Source organism: Meleagris gallopavo, chromosome Z (assembly GCF_905368555.1).
Source record: "Meleagris gallopavo chromosome Z, MGAL_WU_HG_1.1, whole genome shotgun sequence".
NCBI lineage: Eukaryota > Metazoa > Chordata > Aves > Galliformes > Phasianidae > Meleagris > Meleagris gallopavo.
In genome coordinates, this window is record NC_139435.1 from 60,655,767 (window position 1) to 60,680,201 (window position 24,435).

At 32.9% G+C, this 24,435-nt stretch overlaps 1 protein-coding gene across 2 annotated transcripts in view; it reads right to left on the bottom strand.

Annotated features, from left to right (window-relative positions):
* Nucleotides 1-24,435, bottom strand: part of FBXL17 (F-box and leucine rich repeat protein 17) — a 278,017-nt gene that overhangs the window by 76,800 nt on the left and 176,782 nt on the right. Inside the window, exons 7-8 of one of the 2 annotated variants that reach the window (XM_085214419.1) lie at nt 15,094-15,170; nt 13,342-14,271 (exon numbers count right to left, since the gene is read on the bottom strand). In XM_085214419.1, coding sequence (XP_085070545.1) covers nt 14,204-14,271; nt 15,094-15,170 — 145 coding nt within the window. In that variant the 3' untranslated portion in view covers nt 13,342-14,203. Of the gene's footprint in view, nt 1-13,341; nt 14,272-15,093; nt 15,171-24,435 lie in introns of those variants that run through there. The other variant, XM_085214418.1, reaches the window with a different exon arrangement.

Below are 24,435 nucleotides of genomic sequence, written 5' to 3' on the forward strand. Positions count from 1 at the left end.
CTAATATTTTACATCCTCCTAATTTTTTCTTTGTTTACGAATCAAGCTGGAAAGGTGCTTTTTATTTCTCTATTGAAACTTTTAGAGTAGCAGTTCAATTTGTGAACTTTCACACAATATTACTTTTGTATGTTTTATTGTAAATCTTCATTTTTGCTTTAAAATGTCACTCTGCTTTGTAAGAGCAATCACTACTTTCGTAATTACATAAAACAGCTCAAAGAGTATTATGTATCCCTACCACAAATGTAGTTGTTTTCCCAACCTAACTTAGTTTTTTGTAATTTTAGCCCTATCATTTCTCCAATAAGAACATGGCATTGGTGCCAAAGATTCTAGACAGAGTAACAAACATTTTATCAATCAGTATTGATCTAGTAGAAAGAAACCCTGCCCAAGTTCCCTTCCAACCCAAGACAGTCTATGACTCCACAATTCTTTGACATTGCTCTCTTGATGCTCAGATGGTATTTGGATAGACAGAAGTGTTTTAAAAATGTCTGTTAGCTAATTCCCCTTTTAAACTGATAGCTTTAGAGCTACTAACTGATACTCAAAAGAAGCTTTTAAGACAGCTTTCAAATGCTGGATGACAATGTTGTTTATGAAATCTGTTCAAACACTGTATATTTAAGAATCTACTACAGAATCTGTTAATTGTGAATCTGATTTTAATTGTATTCATTTTTTTTTTAATTCAGAAACCCATGTGTATTATTTTTAAACAGAGTTCTGCACCTCTTATTCTATCGCTGTTTCCAAACAGAACTAAAAATCAGAATCAAGGACATATTCTGACAACAGTATGAGAGCTAAAAAGAAAATTCTTCCTCATTACAAAAAAAAAAAAAAAAGCTATGTTTGAACATTCATCTGTTTCAAGAATTAAAATGAAACTGAGGGAATAAGGCATATAATATGAACAAATGATTAAAATCTACAAACTCTTAGAAAAATTTCTGCAGGTAATAGTGGCAAATTAGGGAAACAAATTTTGGGGAAAAAAAAAAAAAAAGAAAGAAATGAAAATAAGGAGAGGAAGTGGGAATGCTTACTCTGTTTATTACATGCCACACAAAAATCCATGGTAAAGCTGATAATAGTATTATCACTGTAAATAGAAAACAGATCTAGGCATTGGTTGCAGCTTCTAGTTTAACTTCTTAAAGATAGCAGAGATTCTTCATATGTAGCCACACGGTTACATATTAGAATACCAACTAGGCTAAAAATGGACAAGTACTTGGAAAGTTTATGAAAGCACACGGTTGCTAAGAATATAAAAGAACCCACTAACTAAAAAAAAATTCTAAATCCAATAAACTACCACAGCAAGACAGTTACTTTCCTGTCAGTATTTGTACCACATGGGCTGCAACATTCAATTTCTTCGAAATACCAATGCTGAACACACAGAGCTATGAAAAACAAAAGAATGGACTTCACAGTGCATCAGGCAACAAGACGTTCCATGGTTTCAGAGCACTGATCTCTGCAACCTTTCTTCTAAGGCTCTAGAAACACCAATTCTGTAGAGTATATGAGCCTAAGAAAAACTCCTGAATATATGATGCACAAGTGTCATTGTTCCAAATTTAAACACCTTCCAATTTTTGGACATCTATCATAATGGAGATAAGATTTATTTAATGTATAAAATTTGGGAACTGAGTGGGAGATCTTACTGAAAGCACTGTTACACACTCCTTTTCTGATAGCATCAGAGAAACTGAATGTGGTAAGAATTCAGCATTCCTCTACAGGAAACAAGATTAACCTGTATGTGTATTCTTTCATCCAAGCAAAGTGTACTGGCTGTCCCCCTCATCCTGCCACAGAACCTCTGCCTCCCATTCCACATTTGCAGTTCCTCCTACTTCTGAGACCAAATTATCTACACTTTAATGCATGGTTACTTTCCAGCTTCAGCATCTCCCATTCCTTTTTAGGTTTCTCAAGGGTCTCATCTCAGAGCTCTCTATGACACAGCCCACATTCCTCTAGCTGAATTTGCTTGCTAAAACTTCATGTAAACGAATCAAACTGCTATCAAACTTTTGCACACCACTTCTGTTATTAGCAAGGAAAATCAGTAACGCCTGGCAGCATCTGAGCAAACTTGCTATCTTGGCTAGCCCTCCACAAAAAATCTGGCTTGGCACTTAACTTAGCAGGAGGTTGAAATTAGCTATTCTGTCCTTATGAAAATGTTAGGAAAGAGAAAAGAAAGCATCAATGTAAAAGGGCAACTACAATCACATTCTGTATACAGTGTAACTGAAATTCAGAAATATCATAACTAAAATTTGAAATGGACAAAGTTAATATTCGATTCCAACGTCCTTTCAAGTCTGGAATCACTGAATCACAGACCTGCAGGAGTTGGAAGGAACCTCTACAGATCATTGAGTCCAACGTCCTTTGTACAGAAGGCTCCCTACAGTAGGTCACACAGCTACTGTCCAGATGGGTCTTGAATATCTCCATAGAAGAAGACTCCACAACCACCCTGGGCAACCTGTGCTGGTTCTCCATCGCCCTCCTCTGTCATGCCTCAGGTTGGCATCTCCAGAACAGAGCAAGCATGCACCAAGACCATCAAAAGAGTTGAAAGGTACCATGATCTCATGCTAAACAACATAGCAGAACTTGAACATTTTTTACATTATCAACAAAAACTTTGAAAGACAGAATCTTTTTTGAATTCACGAATAGCTTCAGGGTCCAATTGACAGCAAAAGTACATGGTTTTTCTTCTCCAAATTTTGGCTGCACATACTATTTGCTGTGACTGAATGGTTTTATTTTGAGTTCTTTTGCTTTTACTCCAACACATATAATGCTGCTTTTATTCCCTGTGTCATTTCATCAGATGTTCAAGATTTAAAGCCTGTGTCAGCAAAAAAAAAAAAAAAAAAAGAAAAAGAAAAAAAACAACCAACAAAAACAACAAGGCTTTCCATCTTTCACAAATCTGATGTGCACCAGCACTCATTCAACAAAAGACCTGTCAATGGCTCCATTATCAAGTACAGTAATAAGCTTAACTTTCTGTGTGCACTTTTAAACCACTTCCCATAGGAACTACACGAATGCTTCTTTGTTAAATCTTGATTCAAGATTATGGACGTTTTATCTGCAAGCTGCGAGGAGCTTCAAAATCTCTACTACTGGAATCTTTTGTAATCAGGTAAGTTACAATGAACAAAGTTGGAAATATGATGACTAGAGAATCATGAGCATCTTACAAAAGAATCGGAACACAGATGTGTGGATAGGTGTACCTATTCTACTAAAAAAAAACAAAACAACTCACCGCCACAACAACAAACAGAGCTTCTGCATGCTATCTGAAACAGTGAATCTTCCCAGATAACTCATTTAATTTAAACTCCATGAACTGATGAACTATTCACGCATGTGATAGGTTGTATCATTAATCCCACAGCTTTCCAAATTCCCCATTTTTTCCTTTTTCCTTTTCCCTTTCTTTCTCCTGTCTCTTCCTTTCTCCTTTCCCTTCCTTTCTTCTTCCCTACCTTTCCCCTCTCTTCCCTTCCTTTCTCCTTCCCTTCCCTTCACTTTCCTTCCTTTCCCTTCCTTCCCTTTCTCTTTTCTCTTTTCTCCTTTATCCTTTCCTTTTTCCATTTTAATATGCCACGATGCAGTTAGATACTCAATGACATTCAGACACTTCATAAATTTGAAAGATGTTTTGTCCCTTCATATTTTTTATATGTTTCTCAAAATTGTTTACAGTTCAGTATTGTTACTTCTTTGGCACCAGAAGCAAAATTTACAATTGAATGAATAGAGGTAAATATAAGAGGTGCACCTAATTTATGCAGTCCACTTCCCTTCCATTAGAGATCTTCCACTCCTAAAATCAAATTAAGTGGTATTATGCATTAGCAGAGAGTAATCAAATTGTATTTTATTTTTCCAGAAACAATACATAGTTTGCCTTTTTATTTTGATTAAAGACATATCAAGAATGCACGTGAGGAAATTCACTAATAATGTATTTTACTTATAAGATGTCCAAGTGCACTATAGATAAGTAACATACACTGAAAATTTATTTTAAACTGATATTTACTCTTCTTCCTTTTTCCTTAAAGATGTGTGACAAAGGCATTTTTTTATTTATGACTACGTAAGAAACAAATACTAAAAATATTCATTCAACATATTTTTTTCCATGTGAATATTTGCATATGCACATGCAGTCATGATAAAATGCATAGAAGTGCACATAAATGGTGTCAGTAAACTACTCCAGGTGAGGTCACAGATTTTGTGAAGGTACAAAGTCAGGGTTTCTTTTAGGCTCTTTTGCAAAACCCGTGCAAACCCTAACTGGCCATAAATCATAAGCTCATAAGAAAATATGGATTTCAGAGGGAATAGAGACCTGTGTGAGTTAGGTTTCTTTTGGTTTACAGTCTCTATTACTTTCAAGGTGTACTTGTATATTTATTGATTAAAGGACAAAAAATGCATTACTTTCTTCTACTCCTCCCCCCACCGCTCTCCCCAGTAATGGTGTTTGATCAGAATGGTTTCTTAATTCCCCTTTAATTATCTGACTAGAACAGAGTATGGTACAGAAAACAAGTTCTGTTTTGTCATGGAAAGGAAAAATAAAAAGCTGATGCATCTTTCTGATCTGTTCTTTTCTTCTTTTTCCATCACAGACAAAAAAAACTGCTCTATTAAAACAACTTCATGTAGACTACACATGTCCAACCTGCCCTCTTTTTGCCCTCTTTTTTATGCTTTGTTACTTACTTATATTAACTATCTTATACATTTCATAAGTGGCCCAAGACAATTCCTCTTCACTCAATGCAGCCAAGGCAAGCAAAAAGTTTGGACACACTCAAAATGTATACCTAGAAAGAATAATGTCCTCTGTGAAGTCATTCTAGTATAGGGCCTTGTATTCTTCTTTTTTGATGATGCCTCCAAATGCAAAAAAACATACCAGGCACTATCACTCTTACTGATACAAGTGACCTAAGTAAAATGCACAAATCAAAGAAACGGAGTACAAGTTATATACACTTTTGTACTAAAGTTTTTCCTAAAAGTTTGGCTTCAAGTAACTTTCTAATTTAGCGTCATCTTTTTGCTTGGCCATCCAAATACCTGCAGGATCCCATGCTCCCTGTGAACAGTTCTGGGCTCCTCCATACAGGCAACCTGGAGGCACTTGAAAAACCAGAGGTTGTCAAAAAAAAGCCCAAGCACAGTCACAGTGGACCTGATCTGGAGACATCCCTGTCCTGAGTACAAGACTGAACTGGATGACTCATAGACAAGATTTCTATGATTTCTTCAGTGTCTTTTACAAATAGGTTGGCTAAAGTTTATGTTAAACTAGGAAAATCCCTCTGAAGCTGCATTAAATTACGTGCTTGAAAATCAAGATAAAAAATACAGATTAGTTATAAATGAAAAGACAGGCAAAGGAATGTGAACTTCTAGTATTGTTGGTAAGTTGATGCTCATTACTATTTGAGTTGGTAGAAATAAAAATGAGTTACAGAATTTCTAAGCACAAATTTCACACAGGATTATTATTACTACTGATCAGTGAACATACATGCTGCCATACCTGAAACAAAGACACATACTGCTACTACATACTCGTATTAAAATTATTACTCAAAACTTCAGTGACTATCTCGGTGTATTAAAATTTGATAGTATTTAAAACTTCTTCTTTGTTTCATCTCAGTTTTAACATCCAGGTCTGTAAGTACTACTGAGCTCGTAAGATCCTAAAAGATAGTTTAATTGTATCATGGACCATCTGATGTCTATTAAAGAAAAAAAAAAGTTAAATAACAATAAAATAAAAAAAAAAAACCACTGCCTACTAACTATTCTTCTCTATGGGAGAAGAATAATAAATAGTGATGTATTCAGACCAAATTTTTGAAGTTTGTAATACTGATAACTATGTCTAACAACTGATATTTAAAGTTTCCCGATATAAATATTTTTTAAATGTTTAAACATGTCATCATAAAAGTTTATGAACATTTATCATTTTAAAAATATGAATAAAGATGAACAGAAGAATCCAAACTGTATGTTTAAAAAAGAAAATTATTTATTTATTTATTTGTTTATTCATTTATTTTACATTATTCAAGAATATCCTTCACCTACTTTTACTTCTTTCTCTTGCTATTTGCTAAACTATAGGTATATTACGGACACATTTTGTTGTACTTCTGTATAAAGCATTTTAAAGTAACATAGTTCAGAATGTAAAGCTAAAAATAGAGGCAATGGCACCTAGCCAAGAGATTGCACGTACTCTTTTTGCCTTTTTAGAGAAAGATACTTGACAAACAAAATAGCACACTTGACTTATGAAGAAATAAAATCCATAAATTAGATGCTACTTTGAGACCAAGTTTTCATACAAAACTATTCTAATCCTATAGATAGATCAAAACAAAATTTTGCTGCCTATTAAATAATTTCTGAAAGCACAAAAATTACTTGCCAATCAAATTAGTTATGGCTAAAAGTCATGCATATTCCTTAGATCAGTAGATTCCACGTTCCGTCATACTGTCATGAAAAATCGAGCAGTTGAAAAAGACAACATAAAATTCCATAAATCAGCTGCTTTTTCATAGAAAAAATTAACTCAGAATCACCATTATTAAAAGAATACAGAGCTGAAGTACCATTCATTTCACTTCAATAACTGTAAGAATATATATTTTGGATTCATGCTCTGTTCATAGGAAAGATGATTAATTTTACTAATTTTGCTGTTGTAAATAAAATTTTAAATCAATATTTAAGACATTATTGTGATACTAGGCATTTGATTTTATTTATATTTTAGGGAAATACATCAATATCGTAGTAAGTACTTCTTTCAGGAATTTAAATATAAAAAAATACTGAAATTTCATTATGAGATTAAATTGTAGAAATGATTAATGAACAGAAAACTTTCTTAAATTTTAGCATTCAAAATAATTGCACTGTTAGCATTTCCTTAATTTAATTGATATACATTTTTAAATGGACAGGGAATGATCAAAATGATTCACAGATTCAGTAACGTGAGTAGTACTGAGTATTCAATAAACATCCAAGAGAAGTTACATAACAGAAAGGCAATCCTACAACCACAAGATAACATTTTCAGAAAGTTAGCTTCAGCAATTATGCTGTAACTTGTATATTACTTGCTACGAAGTTTAAACAACTGTTCTCACATTTAAACACTTGGTAATGAAACCTACGTTACGAAGGCAACTTGAAGAAAACAGGCAACACTGGAGTAACACTTTAATTTTAAAATGTAATCTGTTAAAATATATTTGAAAGAGCATTAAGAAGGGCATCATAAAACCAACTCCTACAATTTGGAAGAAATAAAGTGAAACTGCAATACAGCACAGCAAATTTAAAATATACTGGAAATAATTAGTTGAATGATTACATATACCAGCAAAATTTTTATAGCGTAAGGGATCAAATGTAAAAAGATTCAATAAAATATTTCATTTTTGAATTCCGATTTCCTCTCACTTACAAAATACGCAAGTGCTGTTTCTAGATTTAGAAAATGATATTCCCCACTGAGGAATATAGGTTGTATAAAAACATTTTAAAATTGCTAATGTATGTTTTTTTTTTTTGAAGGGGACTGGTAATTGCTTCTCAACCAATTAAGTGGTCTAGGGGAAAATTTTACATCAATTCAAAAGTTAGATGAATAAATATAAAACCAGACTACAACAGTACAGTAATGAGAATATTTATTAGTATTTGTCAGAAAATATTAAATATTTTAAACATTTAAATTAAATTATATTTTAACCAAGAAAGAAATACTCTCATTACATACATTTTGACAGCTATTTTTTTCTAATCCATCTACCACAGACTGAAAAAATCGAATGTTTTGTTGGGAGTGTTACATCCATTGCAGTGTGAAATTAACAGAAACCATGTGAAATGAAAGTCTAAGCAGAAACACAGAATGACAGCACTTTCTTTAACAGTTTGTGGGCTTATAAAAATACACAAAAAATAATGACAAGGACCCCAGTGATTATAATATGATTTAAACCGCATGGTTTAAAAGTAAAAATTCAGTTGTCCTTTAAATTGGTGCTTAGATGCAAACAATTTGTTATGTCTAATAATTTCAAAACTGCTCTTGCCATGCAGCAGCTCAGTGAAGATGCACTTAACACACTGCTCTCAATGCGAAGAATAACATTATGAAGGAATAAAGCTTTATGCTATTTTCTAAAGGTCATGTAAAATAGGAAAGTCAAATATTACAATAGAACAGTAGCTAGGTCCTGGGTTAAATGAAATTTCAGTATTATAATAGTTTCTTAACACAGTAAATACAGTAAATGAATAAAACAGGAGTCCTAGAACGTATTTTTGGAAACATACACAGACGTTGTAGCTGTTTCAATTTTTTTAATGTCAGAAGTAAATTTTCTCACAAAGATTCTCACAAAGAACGTGTATTTTTGCCAAAGATTAACTGAAGCACCTCTCAAGAGAGATAAAAAGTACAAAATTAAGGTTTCTATTACAGTTGATAAAGTACTGCCAAGCTTGTCAGACAAAGAATCGAAATAACACCCCAAAAAACTGTTACAGCTTCTTACAGAAGAAACTGAAGGAAATCAGCAGCACCTATGCATCTCCCCACATGACAAATCAAACCCAAAGTACAACACCTCTCTGTTTTTCACATTTGGAACAACCACCTGGGAACAAACTGTGCACAAATCATAGGCTTCTGCTCTATGCATGTTGATGATTCAAAAGTACATCTACATTCAGCTTCCTCCAACTGGCTATTATGCTACATTATTTCTAAGGGTACAGGTTAAGGGGTACAATTCATCATCCGGCACGACAAAAAACAGTTGAGAAGTTTGTCTCATCTCATAAAGAGAAAAACCTTTATTATCTACTGTAGGACAAAGGATTTGCAGCTATCTGCTATTTGAGGAACGTGCTGTTGCTGTAATTTATCTCACTGTATGGGTCATGAAGATGCACAGTGGTGTCTCAAATCAGCTTTTAAAGAAAACTGCATGGAATTTTCATGACATTGTGGCTACTCCTAAAACTTACACAATAAAAAAGAAAAAAAAAAGTTTTTTCATACTTATGAATTAAATGGGTTTCTGAAAATTTCTTCAAGGGCTTCCTCACAGTGATTCCTATTGAAAACTCCGGACAGGTGAGTAACGTTATCTCTTTTCTCCATGAACACTCTTAACAGATCTACTGATATCCTCTGATGGGTCCTATGCTCCAAACATACCTCTCTCTTTCCTCACAATCACAATCCTCTCTGTTTCAATGTTAGCAGGATCCCTTGTGCACAAAAAGTTTTGTGAGTACATGCATATCTGTATATGAACAACTAGTCCAACCTACAGCTTAATTTGCAACAATATAAAAAACTCTAGGAATGTAAAAAAATGAAAACAAGCAAGTTGAAAAATGTCCTTATAAAAGCTGCGTATTCTGTAATTTTTTCTTGTAGTTAAAAGGAAATATATAGAGGTTCTGACACACACAAAAAGACTCTAGATCTTCACTGTGCACACTCTGTAACATGAATTGTAATGACCTAAAAAGAGGAAGGGATAGTAATACTCTGTATTGTTGTTTTGTTAAATTATGTAACGCAGTGTAACCACCTTCTATTGCCAGAATAAGCTTTCACTGATCCTTACAATAACTGCAGTTTCAATAAAAGTATGAAGTAGGAGCTTCAGAATCCTGAAAGAATGTTAAGCAAAACAAAAATATTTTAATGCATGTTAGAGATTTTGTTGAGGATGGAAGTAACATTAATGCACACAACAGATTCTGTAACTTCCCTCCATTAATTCTCACTCTACTGCAGGTAAACTTGTAGCCTATTCACCTATTCACAGAAAGGGAAAAAAGAACCTCAACAATTGCTACGAAACATTAAAAATCCTGGTTATTTACTTCAGTAAGTTCATATTCATGAACATTTAAGCAACTTAACCAAAAGTAGAAACAAAACGATTCTGTGGAAAGAAAGAAAATTAAGATAATAAGAAATGAATACATCTATATCCTTTTCCCTTCATATACTAAATAAATAGATAAACACTTTAATGAGCTATTAAATGTAATTGATATGCACATAACACTGGCATACAAACATAACATACAAAACACTAAGGATGAAAAAGGAAGGATGTGATCCTGAAAAGATTTTCTGCACATCTATCCAAAAGCATGAACATGCTCCTTAAGAGCACAGAATTTCAATGCTTTGAGCCACTGAAAGACTACAAGACAGCAGAAACTATGGAAGGGATATGAAAACCGAAGAGAGAAATCAGTTGTGAGAAAAAAAAAAAAAAAAAAATCAGGGGAAAAAGACAGGGAACTCAATATATCAGCAATTTAGAACAATAGTGAAAGATGAAATGAAAGCTATATATTTTAAATAATCTAAATTAAGCAAGAGATTGCTTGCTCTCCACTGCATGGGGAGGAACTTTTTTTTTTTTTTAACTCGGAAAGGCATTTACTATGTGCTCCACTGTGTTTATCCATGTGTGCTGGGTTTATCCCACAAAAAATGTATTTCCTTCTCAGTAACTGTATTCAAAATAAATATTATTTTAAAAACAGAATCAGATTCAGAAAGACAAAAATCAAAATTAGGAAAAGTACAGTTTTAATGAGATTGAGCATTACTGGGAATTGATCATCCAAGTGAGAAATAGAGTTGAAACATTCTTTTGCAAGGAAATACCCAGAGTATGCTTATTCTTTATGATTTACACGACAAATACTAAATACTGGAGTGAAGACTCAAGAGACTCTCATTAGATATATCTATATAAGAATACAAACATATTCTATATAGGAAGATCCAACACTTTGAAAATTAAAATCTTCTATTTTAAAACAGAAAGCATATGTAATCAATACTATTAAAAACACCAGAGTTCAACAGCATCTTGAAAAACTATTCGAACATTGTTAGCTATATTTCACTTCCCAGGAAAGAATCCCTTTTTTACAAAAACAAACAAACAAAACCAAAACAAAACAAAAGAACAATTTCCAATTATATACTACGTTGTGATAGTTGGACTTGAAATGGTATAAACACTTATTCCTGCAGACATCTATTTTTAAATGCTTTGTCCTATCTATAAAATTTTAAAATAGAAAGGATATAATTCAATTTGCTGAAACACCTTTTTCTTTTTTTTTTTTTTGCTTTAGCTTCTGTTGTTTTTAGTTTCTTTCTTCTCAAAGAAAAACCTTTTTAAAAAATCATGTCCTCAAATACAACAAATATATCAGTAAATGTCAAAAAGGGGCAACATGAAAAAGAGATTTTCACAACCTTAGAAAAAGGCTAAATATCTAGAGAACTCTTTTTCAGTATTCATAGTCTTAAAAGAATGAGTAGAATACCTTTCAATTTAGGCACTTGTGCCAAGCATTTCATCCAAAAAGCTCTGAGCAATTATGTAATAGCTAGAAATAAATTAGGCAAAATTCAGAACTACTGCGCAGTAGACATTATGCAAGACAAGTGAAAAGACAAATTGTCATCTTCTGCAGCTTATGGGACAGGAATTCTTAAGAGGCAAATATATTCCCCAAACTGTGTCAATTATATTTCTATTACTGACAGTTTGGATATTTATTTTTTTCGGAGACTTCTTAAGTGATCTCTCACCACAGAAATGTAGCAGGTACTGATTTGCACGCACTTCCACTCTAACTTCGAAAAGCTATTGTTGATGCTGTTATCTTTTCCTGACTGGAAGCCTATAGTTTAAATTTTGCTTTAAATGATTTTCTGCATACACTGTCAAAAAATGACTAGTCAACTATTTTTGTGAAGTTAAACATTGGACAATTTTATTCTTCATCACTTGCAAGAACGCAGGTTCTTTTTTAGTTGTGCTTAGCATTACTGCAAGAGCAGACCCTTAAAACATCTAGTCTAGTTTCATAGGCTAGCTTCTTTTCATCTTTGAATACAAAATCTCACTTTTGTGCTTCAGAGAGCATGGCAATCTGCACTCTCTGCCAACTTTATAAGTAATAATTTGCTTAAAACAAATTCCTAACACTAAGGATATCAATAAAACCCAGAATCAAGGCATAAAATTGAAAAGACAGTTACACAATTCTGTGTGTGCTTGCTGCCCTGGCTCACTGTTATACATTCTCACATCAGCCTAATTCATTTGACACATAGTCTCCCCACAGCTGAGAAATCCTAGCTTTCTTACTAGATCTTAGGAAAAGCTTAAATACAAAACCTCCTATGTTTAAGTAATGTTAAGTTTGTGACACAAATCAACAAAAGGCAGGAAATTCAAAGATAACACTGACACTCCATGCTTAATTCATGATTGCTTAACAAAAGAGCCAAATGATATGAGGAACTAATGTCACTCTGTCTGTGTTCTTGGGCAAACAGGTGTTTATCTTGGAGATTATACTAATTCAGCCTCTCCTGTCAGTCTATGTAAATGCTACTGATTATTTAGTGTTTAACAATATGTTGGATATAAAGAAAATCTAAACTCTCATTCAACTACTTAGTGTTACATTCTAACAAAAATCTAATAAAAATGGATTTTTTTGAAATTATGCTGGGCAAGCATAAATTAAAAAAATCATTACCCTATAAAGTTGTCAGATGTTATCAAAATAATATAGTGCAAAATAGAGTAATATATTTATTTTTTTTATTCATGAATTGATAACTTTTAGCATCCACTCGTATTTCAATTCTTCTTTGAACCCTCTTCTGTCTTTTTGTGTAATATAACCAAACATATCTCAGGGTAGCAACTTGTCAGAGAAAGTAATGGTGCCTATTGCTATATTGGATAATCAGAAGATTTTAACTATCAGGTTTCAAAGTACATTTTGGTACTTTTATATTTTTTGAATATTAATTTCATATTAATTGCATATAAACATGTCTAGTTATTTTGTTCACCACTTTACTGTATAAAGAATAATAATAATTATAAAAAGAAATTACTGCAATTATGAAGGTCACATATCATAGTCTTTCCTAGAGTACATGAAGCTAGATGACATGAACATGCCTATACATTAAGAGCAGGGCAACATTTACACTTTTTTCTTTTTTATAAAATTATTCTTATTATTTTTTCTGTAATTGTTTTATTTCTTAAGAACTTCCTAATATCTCAAGTGAATTTAAGTTGTACTGGAAATTAGAAATATCAGTATTTATTTTCTCCAGTTGAACTGCTAAGCAACCATAAGACAGTACCTGCAGTAGCCGGGTAACCACTTTTGAATTACAAGCTGAACAGTTTCAAAGAGAGCTTTTGAAACCCCACATCTGTATTTCATCAAGCTGCAAGGAACCAGCTCACCAGCCCTAGGTATGTTGTAAAAACCCAGAGAAAATATCTACTGTAACAATTAAAAGTTGGTGTCAAGACTCTAATTTCCAAAGCAAAAACAAAAACATGATGTTTAAGGTAACTTCACAAACAAAAGAAATGCATTCATAGACTCAGGAGTATTAGGAACATCAAATAACAGAACAAAGTCACATTCAGCTCTACGCTCCCACTCAAGTCATGGTCTCACAGATCTCTGGACACAACTTACCCACCTCCTAGTGGAAGCCTGAACAACTATGCCTGTGAAGCTTCAAGTCTTTGTAAGACAAGTAGAGACCCAACTAAATGATCCCACAAGAAGTCAGGCGTTTACTTTTTAGCTGATTTCATCTACTTGCCACAAGTCTCAAGTTGTGTATTCTATTCTTTCCATTAGAATAACTTTCACATGGGTGCCAAAGTTAGTAGGGACAGGAAGCAGAGCTAGTAGATCTATAGTACACAAAGAGACAGTTTCACTTAAAAATATATACCTCTGATGTTATAGCAGTGAAAAGAAACATCTGCACTGTCCCTTTGAGTTCTGTGGAGAGAATCCTCTTTCATGAAATTCCAGCAGATTATTGCCATTCACAGATTCACAAATTCACCATGGCCAAGTAATAGAAAGTCAAGAAAATCTACATTTTCAATTTTGACAGGATCTATTCTGCTCATGGAAGTATAAACAACTATAGATAGAGAAAATGGTGGTTCTGGCCCACTCTCCCTCACGTTTAAATCCTGAACTCTGCAGAGCAGTATACCCTTGAGCACCCATGCAAACTCCAGTAAAGTGCAAAATCTGAAGGGAAAAATAAAAGAATGAGTTTGTGACCACTGGAAAGGTAATTTATCACTTTGACATAGTAATTCTTTATAAAAGCTATGGGGTAAAAAGTTAAAACAAAAAAGAGTGAATGAGAAATGAACAACTCACAACGAATGGCTTAAAGATGTAAAAGTTTGTAAGTCCTACCAAAATTTTAATGTCTACGTGGGAGTTTGACAGTTGAGAATATGATTTTACTGCAGAAATAAATGTCTTAATTGAGAACAATATGTTATTTGGGAAAAAAAAAAACACAACTACCACACAACCCAGCAAAACACAGTACCCTCCATAAGTATACTTAAATACTAATGAGTTTTCTTGTATTGAGTATGAATTATGCTTATCTGTCTGATCTACCAGATAGAGAGCATACTTCCTAAAATGCTTCTCTCATTTCTTAATCATAAAAGCATTTTTAAGGGGATCATTGTGTACATTTAACATACACAGCCTACAAGAAGCAATCAATTCACTCATCATTGCCTGAGTATCCTTTCACAGCATCTTAAAATGCATATACCCTTTTTGACTCTTTCTCAAATGCTCTCCAGATTTCCAGGACAATTAAAAGGACACAAAACCAGACTACACAACAAATGCCAGTCCAAATAAGCAATACTTCGCAGCACATACATATATAGTGACTTTCATATTTCTTAGCACAGATCTTTTCAAGCAAGTCAAACATGTCCTATTTTTATGGGTATACGTTTTGAAAATGTGCATTTATACATTTCCAACAGTTTTAATAGAGTTCCTATACAAACCTAGTGGAACAAAAATGTTACATACCATAGTCAGTGATCTTACACGATACCAAATACAGTTCTTTCAGGTTCCGGCCTTCTTTGGCAATCACCTCCACACACCTGGAAGACATATAGAGTAAAATCACAGTTAAAGAACAATAGGCAATTTTTAAAAAGGGAGAGTTCAATCCATAGCTGCAACATAGCGAACCTCAATTTCTTTATTCTGTAAATTACTCCACACAGTTCCACACTGAAAATGCATATGGCAGCATGCAGGCACATTAATGAGTAATACACTGGAGGAAAATATTATTTTACATTGAATGCTTGTATATCAGTATTCCCATAAGTTTTCCAACATGTGAATTGCTTGAATATATACAGAAAAATCCTTTGGAAAATAATACATATGCTAATTTCCATTTATGTATTAATGTGTAACTTTGGAAAGTTTATCTTGCAAGATCTAAGCTTTGAGAGTTTTCTTTTAGAAAAAACTATAAATGCATTGAATGGCAAAGAAAGACAAGAAAATGCTACTTTAAAATCACGTTTACATTTCCTCAGTGATTTCTGTAGGAGCCAACATTCATTAGGACATTAAATACTACATGTCATTGTTGTTCTATGGTATACAAGCTACAGAGAAGGTTTAGATTGGGTATTAGGAAGAATTTCTTCACAGAGAGTGTGAATTGGCTGTTCAGGAAAGTGGTGGAGTCTTGGATGGTATTTAAGTGACATGTCAACGCGGTAATGAAAAACATTATTTAATGTTTTTTAATTATTTAATGAAGGAACTCGACAGGTCAGGCTTTGGTTGGACTTGGTGATCTTGAAGGTCTTTTCCAACCTTCATGTTCTATGAGTCTACAGAAGTTGTATAGGTGAGAAGACAGCTCATTTGTTTGCCTCATCACAACTACGACAAATTTTCAATGAAACATGAAAATTATTTTATTTCATGTAAGAAAAAGAAAATAAGTAAGCAAGAAAAACAGTAAGAAAATTTAAACTCTTATAAAATAATATATAATAAATAAACTTTCGATGAAGTTTATATGGAAGTGTTATAAGCACAACTGCTGTATTTATAAATGCATTTTTTACAGTGCATCACTCCAAACACCAGTTCATAAAATACATTTTTAGTCCCATTAACATAAAATATGCCACTTGTTCATTAGATCAGCTGAGGTGATGATTAGGTTAGTCTCTACACAGAAAAACTTTAAAAAGAGGATTTTGTAGCATAAACCATAAGAATTTCTTCTGATCTTGTTTCTCTGTTATCTGATCCTGATAAACCATTTAGTTTTCAGAGTGATTCAGTCACAATAATCTATTCTGACTCTTCAATCAACCCTCCTACTATACACAAAATTAAATTACTTCCTAATTTTGGAAAAAAAAAAAAAAAAAGAAAAGAAAAGAAAAAAAAGGTCTTCCTGAATTTGTCATTAGTTTTTGCAAAATATACCTACACCCCCTAGGGCCCTTTTTATCTCCACTGCTACTACTAAATTATCTGTCTATCTGATTTTACTGTTCATGCTGCCAATTTTAGATTTTAAAAGGAACCACTTAATTCTTAAAGATTACAAAATACAATTACTTAATCACAGCCCTTCAGATGTATTTGTCCTCTACCTTCTTCCATCTAAAATCTAGAAGTAAAAATGACTACTATTAATAAAATATAATGCCTTTGAAAGAGTACCTTAGTCACAGTTTATCATTAGCACGTGTTTTCAGAAGACCTTTGAAAATTTTATGAACCAAGTATTCAGAAAATATTGGCAATGCTTGTGCTCAAAATCAGATCTTCTTAGTTTACAATAACTCAGAAAAAAGTATTTGACACAGTCCATCCTGATCCAGAATAAAAACGGAGTCAACCGTCAGATTCTTCATTCATTTAATGCAGATTCTCTGCTGACAATTAGCAAACATGATAATCATTTTTCTTTTAGGAGTTATGCCTAGACAATGGTTTTTAACAACTACAAAGTACATAGAAAATGTCTTTTGTTCCTGTAAGACATCATTTTGATAGAGACACTAGTTTTTGTTAACTGGCTCATAGTGATTCCTTCAAACAGTGTTGGCTCTAAGCATTAGTTTTCTTTCAAATGGCTTGACTGTTTCAAACCCTGTTATTAACTATATATTAGAGTCTGGACTTAATACTGTTCATTTCCTCCTAAATGGAAAAAATAAAACATAAAAACCACCGATCTTTCACAGTCTTTAGCTAGTCTCAACAAGTAGAAAAAATAAGCAAAAAAAATGTAGCTTTAAACATCTCACATCTTGTAATTGCTTTAAAGAAAATAAAATCACCTCATATCTAAAGCAATGAGGCAATGATATTTCTAGTTTTGAGATGAAAAATGTTTAATATAGCTTAAATATGGAATTTACAGATTTCTTTATCAACCTTTAATAATCTACATAAATCGTACTAAGTTCAGTTTTAATTTCCATTATTTCTTCTATGGATCATCCATATGTACATTAACTTAAGTACCAGAAGTGGTAATTTCTATCATCATTAGCCTCTGCTCTGTAGAGGGTCACACAATACATAATTATTAGTAACAACTGATGCCTTTACAACATATGGAAAAATAAGAACAGTTTTATATTTATTATTTTTATCTTTTTAATCTTTGTTAAACATGACAGGAAAGAAAAAGGGTAAAAGAACAAAATGATATTAACCTTTTCCAGAAAGCAAGGATCAAGTCATGATAATTCTGTTGTTATAATCCATCAAAATTATATCCTATGATTGTCACATCTATCTTTTGAAGAACATATGCACATTTTGTTGAATTAGACAAATCTAAGGTGACATGTGTATGTGCATGCTTTTTAAGAGTATAAATTTTAAAAATACACATTTTCTTAATGTTTGCAATATCGAATGTAATACCTAAACCAGAATAAAATTCCAGGTTAAGAAAATGTCTAATCTTAATACATTAGAATAATATTGGTAAAAAGAAGTAAAGTTACTATTTAAAACAGTAGCAAATGATGAAGTCATGGAAAAATAGACAAACGGAGCCCAGAAATGCTTGAAGACTAATCCCTGCCTGCCAGAGAGCTAACATGATGTAACTACTGTGTGCCAAGGCAGACGGAAGAAGAAGCTTTTTCAGTCTCTAATTGAAGGGGACTGAACAGATTTTTTTCAGTTCATTAAATCAGTTTTAACTGAAAAAAAAAAGGACATAAAACACCAAGATTAAGTAAGTAATTTGCAGAGAAACAGACATTTCTATTATATTTTTCCTCCAAATGTATTAAAATGCAAACATTCTTCCAGGAAGAAAAGCAATTTTTACACTCAAAATAAATTACTAGCAACAATCCAAGGGCTCATCAGCCAAGGGCTAGGGAAATAAGACTAAAATTTGAGCTTGGAAAGCATGCAAGTATGAATATATATTAGTTGACCAAAACACAAATCTCCTCTTTTTAAATCAGTGTTACTTAGAACCATATAAGACATGAAAATATGAAAACATGAAATACTTTAGGAAGGAATTCCTAACTCATTTAAGCTGAAAATATTATCTAAGAAATTCTTGTGATAAGTTTTTCCTGTATGCACTAAATATTTGATGAAGGCTGTTCTCTGATAGACTGGTGTGCAATTCAGTTTTATTGCATTTGATTCTAAGAGTAAGAAATTAATATCACACACTATGCAAAAGTGTAATAGCAGAAACTGATTTCACAGGAAAAAATGTCGAACAGTGTTTCAGAGACCAACCATATAACTAAAATCACACATGCCTAACACTAATTTAAACTAGAGCTTCAAAACTGCAGATGTTTGTAGACAACTAGAACTCACTCACTCCTTTAATTTTGAATGTACTGACACTGTAACACCCCAAAGTTCAGTTTATATTCCCAGAATGAGAAAAAACTCTTAGTGTAATAATTTCTTGCTGTTTGAAAAACCAAGCAAATTTCAAGCAGTAAATAGTACTGATACAATGTTGCTAAAATTCCAACGATTTATTTCAGGGACAAAACTTTCAATCTGGGTTAGAGAAACCATACAAACTTACACGCATTGCACAGAAATGAATACCAGACCAAGCAGACTACATTCGTGAACAAAAAGTTACAGGCATAAAACTCTTCTGTAAACAAGTCTCTTATACAAAAGCAACAAAACTGCATGACTGAGAAACTGAGAAATTTACTGATGACTTATAGCTTAGGCCTATAATCTCCATGGCTCCCACATATGCATCTGTACAATTGATTCACAAAGTCAAGGTTTCTGACATTCCTTTTAGACAAGAGCCTAAAAACAGAAAAAAAATTATGATCAAGTAGAAAATGAATCACTCAGAATGTACTGCTCTTTCTTGAGCCAACTGAGCCTTGCATTTTTTGACTTGCTTAAGGTTAATGAATTGAAGTATGAAAATTCCACCTAAAAATCTTTTGAATCATAGTAAAATAATTGTCTCTTAATTAACACACACATTTTTGTGTCTGTTTATTATTTTTGTTCTGTTTCTAAAAACACTGGAAAATCATGTTTGTGACAACTGAAAGTCGCTAATGAGAAAACATGACTAGTATATTTGTTATAGTTGTAAGTGGTCCTGGGAGACCTTGTTATAGTTCAAGATGTTCTCCATCCCTGAGTGAAACTAATTAGAGTTGCCATACACTGGTTAAGAGATCACAACTTGAGGAAGTCATTTTCAATCACTGTACAAGTTTTTTTTTAAAACTTCTATAGAGAAAAAAAGGAAGGTAACACTGGAGACATTGACTCACTCCCTTGGTACGATTCAAAATGAACACCAGATTGTTTATATGGCTTCTTTGCATTTGACTGGCATAATTTCTCTCTAAGTGGAGAAGTGAACACTTCAAAGCATAACCACAACTGGGAACCAAAAGAGATCCAGCAAAGAACAAGAACTCTTAAATATGTAACAGAAAAACAGAAATCTTTCACAAGGATATAGACAGAATTTCTAAAATATTAGTATTTCAATAGTTAAATTTGTATAGAGATGAGTAGCTGCATATAAAATAGTCATTGGTTTTGATAACCTAATTTCTATGGAAGGCAATAATGCAACAGAGTAACAAAATCTCTTCCATAACAAAACAGACAAAGAAAATAAACAAAAGAAAAACACCAACAAGAAAACACACCTCAGCACAAAAAAGGAAGTACAGAATCTTAATATATAGATGTAATCTTAGGCCTTCTGCACTCCTAAGGAATAAACGGGAAGGCTAAAATAGTAAAAGAACAAATATATAACTGGGAGATGTATAAAAAAAATTTGTAAACCCTCAAAAAATAAATGTTGAACTTTACAGGTTGCTGGTCTCGGTTCGACATTTTCTTTTATTTATCAACTTATTTACATCATGAACAAGTTCAAAATGTATGCTTTCTAATACTTCACAAGAGTGAGAGGTGTGATTTTAATTTGTCTTTACTTCTTACACTGGCACAAAATTTTTACTGCCATGTGAATGTTTCAATTACACTCAAAAGATGTATTTTAAAAGTATTTTTAATTTCAACATTAAGAACTGCATCTATAAAAAACTAATTACAGAGACAACAAAACTGTCTAAGACTTTCAATCAAAAGTACAAACTGAATTTTAAAAGCACTTTTCATTTGTATCCAATATGCAAAGTGTCACTAGTTACACAAGTTAACAGTAATTATCTCAGGGCAGTCATTAAGTTCTGATTAGCAAACCCGTATTCTTTAGAAAATCAATGTAATTTAAAAATTGATTTACCAAACAGTTTTGCTACTTGGAGCTCAGGAGAACAGATAAGCTTTTTTTTTCCCACACTGAAACTCACAATCTACAGAGGTAAGGGCAGACAAGTCCCACAGCGTCTGATTGCGCTCTATGCTACTCGGATGCAGGCAAGCTCCAATCAGAATTACACAGATAAATTAATCAGCACTATGCTCCAGCTATTATGCTGTGCTCTAGCTATTATACCCTGTCTTTCACCAATAAATATCTATTTTCAAATATTTATTAGAAGTCTTATCTAAAATTAAATGCCTTTATAATTCCTGTTACCCTGACGGTATGCAAAGCCAGGAAGCAATTAAGCCAAGAAAGGAGAGATTTAGCAAATTATTTAATTCCGCTATCTGGCATTTACACGTAGTAGTATTTCAGGTGGCCTTTGGTTCCTTTCTGACTAGAAGAAACTAGATATCATAATGGGCTTAACTGAAATAAACAACTATGAAAAATGATTTTATTCTAAATCCCTCATGAATCTGATATCCCACAGGTAATCATGCAAGGGTCTAGGAGATAATTAAATGGCATCCTTTTTTTTTTTTTCTGAAAAATATTAAAATATTTTGGAATTCAGATATCAGATGAAAAGACCCAGTTAATACAGAATTTCAAATAGTTTCTTAAATCCATTCTGACATCTTGCCAACTGTTATAAACCAGAACTGTTAACTACAGGCAAGTCAATGCACATTTCTTAGCAAGAAGGTTTGTGTAACAAAAATAATTACTTCCTTTTTCAAACATTTAAATTGTTCCTTTCTGCTAAAAACTGGTAAATACTTGGATTACAGGTACATTATAGCTGGACTACTGTACTGTATTTGTGTAGTTATGTGAAAATGAATTGGTTACATATATACGGCTTTTTCCCCACAGCTACTGCCCTAATTGCAGTGCAAAGGTAACTATCTATTCACAAATACAAAAACATATAGATATAGTAAATCTGCACAGAAGCTATGGAAAGTACCAGGTAATGAAAACTGCAGCTTGTATTTCTTTGCATATAAGCAAATCCTTGTGAACTCACACAAACTGCTTGATCTTGCACTGTTCCCTTTTTATTTACTTATGTGCAAGTGTACCTATGAGATGTGCTGAATGTATGTCTTGGCCGGATATTTAGTTCAGTGACCAGTAACTGATGCTGCACGTGGCAGCTCAGAAACAGGCCACCACACTGCTGCTATTTAGAGGAGCACAAATGAGAGGAGAAATTCCAGAAAAAGGATGTGTAAATTATTACCATAACTCCTTTGGTACAAATCATATAGGGCCAACAATTACAGCATTTGTTGCATGGAAAACAGGCCTTTGAGCAAGGGTAGCCTTACACCTTCATGACCTGTTAGAGGTTATATTTACTTACTCCAAGTCTCAGATGGCCCTGGTCCTTGTGATATCTCATTAAGGTATAGCTTATAGAATCAAAATATTCATAATCAGTTTCCTCAAAGAAAGCTTCCAAATTTAACAGTGAAAATATGACATGGGAACTCTATTTCCCAAAAATGTTCTTTATGCTAGTTAGAATGTCTGAATAAACTTTATAATACAAATAAAAATGCAGAAAAAAAAATATCACGTGCTTCTTTAGAAAATACTCAGTTTCATACGACATAGTTTTAGATCTCAACAAAGACTGCACATTAAATTTATCAAATGGAATGCTAACATATCTACTGCTGGATTTCCAAACAACAGAGTTTAGCATGCATTTTAAGGAGTTTTGCAAACAAGCTGATCTATCCTTCCAATTTCTGTTACATCACTTTGCTTATTCTTATTCACATATAACCATAACCACTGCCAAGTCTTCTGGATCATACTTTCTTAAATGACAGTGTAGATCACGATCAGTGAGTAATATTGACTAAGAAAAGACTTGACTTCAGTCTTGGCAATGCTAAGAATACAGCAATATCTCTGTCTCAGTTTTGTCTTTTGGAAATGGAAATGAAAATTTACATTCAGTAAATCTAGTTTTTTGTTGTGTTATAAACACAGCAGTCACTATCAGTAAAAGTTCAGTTTTGTGAATACATAAAAGCCCTTTATAAATTTGATAAATATTCTCAATTCTATTCGTAGAATCAGTAGTACTGTTAAATTTATATGAGATGAGCAAGTTTTACAGGGAGAAGTAATGTCCTTCATTAAGCACCATTAAAAGTAAAATCTTTTACAGCATAAGAGGAAGATTTCTGGAAAATTCTCCCATCACAATATCTGATTTTTCTTCTCCATTCTGAATGACATTCAAGTTTGTACAGATTTCTTGCTTCTATAAAATGATGTTAGAGCAGATGGAGAGTCAAGATAACCAAATGGGAAAATATATGTAAATAAATCCAGTTATTGTCATAATTCATGTATATTTGGAAGTGATTTGAGGTCCGATCTCTTTAAACTCTAAGAATTAAAGTAAGTCGGTAGACCTATTGCATTAATTTAATGCCTTAGATGTTACTAAAACTAACGAAAGAAAAAAATCAAGCTCAACACATTTTTGGACACAGACTCTAAAGAAGACATTAAATAATGTAAGCAATAACTGAATTCTAAGCTCAGGCTAACTAAGGTCCATTGGGTAAACGTCGCAGCAAAGTTTGTGCATGAAATTAGGTCTATTACATGCATCGTGCACTACCAGAAATTTTCTAATACACAGTTTTTAGCTGAGACAAAAAACTCCATGTCTCCTAAAATCTTAGAAACTGTGACTTGCCATGAAATACTATATACATCTTGATAAGAATGCCAAAGTCCTTAGAAACTTTACTTTAACCTAGAAAGAAGGCACTGAGATTGCAGTGCAATGACTTTTACTGAAAAAAAAAAAAGAAAATAATAATGCTTGAAGGCAAATTCCAGAACTTCTTCATTAAATGATTATGCATTCCTTTCCACAGAGTTGCGTGGCTAGCATTTCTATTACTGGCACACTGCTTGGAGAAAGTGGGAAAAAAAGCTTGATGGTACTTTCTATGTTTAGTATTAAGCAAAATATCCTTCTTTCAGCTCAGGTAAGACACTAGCAATCATATTTATTTGAAACTTCGAGAATACTATCTCTTTCCACATGTCAAAATCTTAATAGATTGTCAATTCTAAGTATGGATTTTTAATACCATCTAATAATGTATGATCTTCACGTAATAGTATTCATGGAATAACTTCTAATGCAATCTTACTGGAAAATGATCTGGCTAGACAGGGCATTAGAGTATGCTGTGCCCTTTTAAACTAGTGACAAGACATAGCAGTTTTCAGTAGTTGGATAATTTCTAACTGAGTAACTGCAAGTACAACGAAAGAAAGAAGACAGATATTTGTATTGCTGATTTAAAGCATCACATCAAATATTTTCAGTGTCACCAGTCCTAGGTGACACTCCTGAGTCTTGTTGAAATGGTTCTACTTTTGTCAGGGAACTGAGCATGCTCATATATTTGGTGTATCACTGCACTGTTTATATTTGTTATGTAAGATATATACTCTTAGTGTTATTTGCATGTGCATGTATCTGCAGACAATGTCTCACT